Source organism: Microchirus variegatus (assembly GCF_963457635.1).
Source record: "Microchirus variegatus genome assembly, chromosome: 10".
NCBI classification, from domain to species: Eukaryota; Metazoa; Chordata; class Actinopteri; order Pleuronectiformes; family Soleidae; genus Microchirus; species Microchirus variegatus.
The window spans coordinates 19,775,925-19,780,868 of NC_139811.1; the positions used below are offsets into that span (position 1 = coordinate 19,775,925).

Sequence of the window (4,944 nt, forward strand, 5' to 3'; positions counted from 1 at the left end):
CTCTCCGTATTAAGGGGCGCGAGTATAAATAGATGGACAAACGTGGACGCCCCTTCCACTGTGAGTGAAAAAGCAGCAGCAGCAGCAGCAGAGGGAGACGCAGCTCCTGTAGAGCTGTGCTCTCACACTCTCTGAGTTTACATGAGTTAAGACGCTTCTGAACCGAGGCCAACTCTCACCACATTAACAACAGGCTCAGGCCACGTCGTTCATTTGGTTCATTATCTGCTAATCTCCATACATTTTCATATTTCGTGCGGATTATAGTTGACCTGTGGCGATACGATCATCAAGAGACATAGTTAAATCATTGTTTGACACATGTTTCAAACATGTTATAAGTCAAATAGCTGAATACATTTTTATGATTCAACTTATTTTTTATTATATTTTGTCAATGCGTCAACACGGTCAGCTTTTTTGGGGAAAATTGGTTGAACTGACCCTATATTCCTCTGTGGTTTTTAATTTATCCTCCACATTATGGTGCAGGAAATATCTCCACACTGCCCCCATCTGTTTAAACTGTGCAATTGCAAAGGGAAGGCTCACACCAGCATACAGTAAAGACTTGTGGTGTTGTATTGAAATGCAGGGACTGATCTGTGAGGCAATTATTTATAGAAATGTTTCTTAAATGAACAGTGCAACTTGAGTGGTTAAAAAAAAACAACCCAAAAACAACAACATTTTTTACAAACATAAACATAAAAACAGGTGTGATCTATTCCAGTTATTGCACCATAATTTTGTTCAGAAAAACAAAACAAAAATGAAATAAAGGAGGCAATTTCCTCCCGTGTTTTAAAAGTCAAAGCTTTGGTGAAACAGGAGAAACTAAAACATCAACGTTAAAGTCCTCATAATGAGGTAACGGTCAACAAAAACAAAAAAGCAGTGTGAAATGGCTTGTGGAATTTAAACTATAAATAAAGATGTTAAGAAGCAATTTTCAAATGTTTTTTACCAAATGCTTCCATGTCAATTTTTTTTGCCAATTTGATCAAAAATTAAAGTGTTAATACATATGGTTGATCATGGGAGAGAATCAGAAGATCCTCATGATGTTTGGGAACAGTCCAAAACTCTGAACAACGATGGATGTTACAGCATGAGACTCGTTAGTGCGGTGGAGGTTTTCTTCAGTGCCGTGTGAAGAAAGGATGAGCCAGAGCTTCAGCAGCTGAGATGCGGCTGCTTGGCCTGAATGTCAAGCATTTCTGCAGGTGAGGAAATGTTATGTTATACGAGTTATGTTAAATGAAATGTCTCAACAAGAGTTTGGTGAATATCTACAAACGCTCATGATTCCCAGAGGATGCGTCTTAGGACACTTTCACACCAGAGCTGTTAGGTCCACTTTAAACGGACCAGAGATTGTTTCCTTGGATATTCCTTTTTGTTTGGGCAGGTGTGAAAGCTCATTTGAACTCTGGTCCTCCTGAAAATGTGGGTCTCAGATTATTCAGCGAACCAAAGACAGGAAGTGAGGAGAGCTCGCTGCCTCGTCTGCTGCTCATACTGGGAAACTTCTTGTAAAAAAAACAATTAGGGTTTGAACACCAAAGTAACCCAAAGACTGCATAAATGTGGTGTTGCTCCATCTGTTTATTTTTGTGGTGAAGAAGTTGGCTGAAGGGGATGGATTTTTGACCCTGGCCAATCAATGAGCTGGGTTTTCTTCTTCCTCATGCATTTTTGCTCTTCCTTTTTTGCTTCCAGCTGTTTTAAATGTGTGACGTTGGTCTTCTTAAAAAAGTGTGAATGTGATCCAAACCAAATGAAGGTGCAAGTGCCCCTGATTACCCTGGTGTGAAAGCGTCCTTACTGACTTTCTGCTGTCTTTACCTCTACCGCCTTCATGAGGTGCACATTCAAATAAATCTTGACAGCTGTTGCATGATCTAACCATGACGTTTGTGCTATTTGTGTCTCCCTCAGGATGAACCGTTTCTAATATACTGATTCTCTGGCTTTTGCCAACACTTAATCATTTCATAGTCCAATGGTTCATCGCCTACTGTTTGTAAAGTAATCATTCTAATCTGCCATAGCTGCTTTTTGCTTTTCATACTAATTTACAACATGCTGACACCCTCTAACCCCAGGTGTGGAACAAAAAAAATAGCATGGCAACATTTCAAATCTGCTCACAGCCAGCAGGTCGTTCTCCTCTGGGCCCAGGATGTGCAGCGGCATGTTGCAGGAAACCTTTGGTCCCCAGCTGAATGAGTATGAGAACGGGCTGTCAGTGGGCCAGTCCTCCTCACCAGGAAAACCTATAATCCTGGAAAAAATGCAAAGGGTGAAAAATGGCCAATAAACCAACAAAGACCAGGACATAAAAGCTACTCTGACATAATCCATTTATTAAATTATAAATAAAAGGTTAAAACAAATGTCTGGCAGCAGATGGACACCCATTAACTACATTACAAAGACAGTGCAACAAAGCCTAAAGGACTACAGCACTCATATTAATGACTGCAATGACAGCATCTCAAAATCCTATCTTAAAATTATATTCATTGTTTAATCTCGCTTTGAGACAACACACACCAAAATCCATAGAGAAAATCAGCTGTTTAATCTAGCAGGGAAATGGGAGTTGCTACTGCTGTCTACTGCTGCTTTGTTTGGTAAGTTTGTGTCACACAGCACATTCTGAAAGAAGGTTTTCATGTACAAAAGTTGCACAATAACACATTTGAACCTAGTGATGGAGGCAACTCCTGCATGCACCGATGTAAAATCACTGAAAGTGACACAGAGTTTTCTTTTGCCTTTGCTTATTGGCTAAAATCAGTACTTTCCTGTTCCCTTACTGGCAGCCATGCAAAGTGCAGTGTGCTGTTTAAGATCCTGACAATGTGTCCATACCTCATACAACCACATTCCAAAGAACCTGGAATTCTCACTTCAAAGTTTGGTCACTACACAATAATAACGTTGTACTATGTCAAACTATATATGAAGAAAGGAAAGAAAAATACTCACTCAAAGATTTTTTGCAGCTGCTGCACCTCTGTATATGCCTGAAACAACGGTCTGTTGGAAACAACAAATGCTACATGACGGTGTCAACTATCCAAGACTCTCCTACAGCCATAGATGCACTCGGCTGTCCTTACCTCAAGAGGAAGAGCTCAGCAAAGATGCAGCCAGCGCTCCACATGTCCACAGAGGACATGTAGACAGAGCTCAGCAGCACCTCAGGAGCTCTGTACCAGAGTGTCACCACCTGAGAGCAAAGAGATTAAAACACAAAAACAGGGTTTAAATGAGTGACAAGAACATTTTTCACCTCAGGCCAGTGAGACTAAACAGCACAATGAGCAGTTTACATTCAAAATCACTGGTTCACTTACCCCAGGGGTGAGAGCAATATTAAAGGTGTAGACGCGTGCCATTCCAAAGTCAGCAATTTTAACTTCTCCTCGGCTGCTGACCAGGACATTTTCTGGTTTCAGGTCACGGTGCAGCACCATGTTAGAGTGTAAGAAGTCCAAACCCTGCAGCAGCTGCAGCATCACATTCTGTACAGACACAAAGCAACACAGAGAAGGGCTTTGCTTTAAAAAAAAGCTGGGTTTCTTGTATTTCTCGGGACACAGAATATGAATTTTAAAAAGTAGTGTTTTTATTTCAGACTGAAATGACAGCTCAACTGATTTCACACCTTAATACAGTCAGGACTCATTCCAGAAGCAGGGACCTTGGAGAGGTAGGTGGACAGGTCCTGGTCGATGTATTCCAACACCAGTGTCAGGTCCACGCTCAGGCCCACTTGTTCAACTGATGCATCCAAAAGCCTGAATAAAAAAAACCCAATATATTTCATATCAGAAAAAAAATGTAAGCAGTAGCAAGATTCAAACATAATGTGGTCGTGAACAGTCGTTTCATAGCAAAACAAACAAAGAGTAAATAAACCCACTTATGAGTTTATCAAACACATGAAAAATAAATAAATAAAATAAATAAACAGGGCTTCAAGCTTTATTGTCAAATAGTGCAGTGACAGCATGGTCAACAAATATGTTACTGGCATAAGGCGTACGTCCTGATGCAATGACTGGCCTTGTAGATTATCATCATGGACCGACTGGTTCTAAAGAAAACATGAGCAGAAATCCACAGTGCACAAATCTAACCTATTTTCACGTTGCTGTGGGAAAGTGAGACAAGCAGCCAATAAAATGCGATGGATTATTGTAGATATTATTACTTCATTTATTATTACTATGCTTATAGATTGGATTGATCAAAATAACATAATGCATGTTTTGGAACTTTTGAACTTATTTATTGCACTTCAACAGGCCACAACTAAGTACAATTAAATTATGCTTGTTTAGGAATGTACCAAAAATAATAATAAATAGATTTGCTCTTTAGAGTAAATTAGAAGAAAAAACAGTAGACATACTGTACGTATGATTTTACATGTCGAAGAAAAAAATAGTGGCTATATTTCCATTTAAAGAAATCTGCTTTTGGACAACAGTCATTTTAATTAAAACCTGGAAATTATATTGTTCAGAAAACTTGTTTTAATTCTTATAAAAAAATAAAAATAAAATAAATAAAAAACACACTAAAACAACTAGTATAAGGCGATTAATTTGGTAATCAATTACTTGTTTCAGCCATAATATTTAGTAATAGCGTGGACATAAAACTTACTTGACTATGTTGGGATGGTTGAAGTGTTTCATCTTACGCAGCAGCGCCACCTCCCGGATGATGAAGGCGGGGACGCCAGCGTCTGAAGCGCGGAAGTTGATTTTCTTCACCGCTAGGAGGCGCTGCTCCTCCCCCACTTCTCTGGCTTTGTACACTTTAGCGAAGGAGCCTTCGCCTACTTCTGACAGCAGCTCGAAGCACAACGGTTTAATGTAGGCGTCCATGTTCTTCCTAAGTGAGGCTTAATTAGCCACAGTT

The 4,944-nt window shown here is 39.7% G+C and overlaps 1 protein-coding gene across 1 annotated transcript; it reads right to left on the minus strand.

Moving 5' to 3' along the window:
* Positions 1-1,142: 1,142 nt before the first annotated feature.
* Positions 1,143-4,910, minus strand: cdk21 (cyclin-dependent kinase 21; the record flags this gene model as incomplete). The annotated part of the gene is made up of 7 exons (XM_083895866.1): positions 1,143-1,220; positions 2,155-2,287; positions 2,998-3,048; positions 3,132-3,241; positions 3,369-3,536; positions 3,680-3,812; positions 4,687-4,910. 7 exons carry the CDS (start codon positions 4,908-4,910, stop codon positions 1,143-1,145), a joined length of 897 nt encoding a protein of 298 aa, XP_083751992.1.
* Between the last annotated feature and the right edge of the window lie 34 nt (positions 4,911-4,944).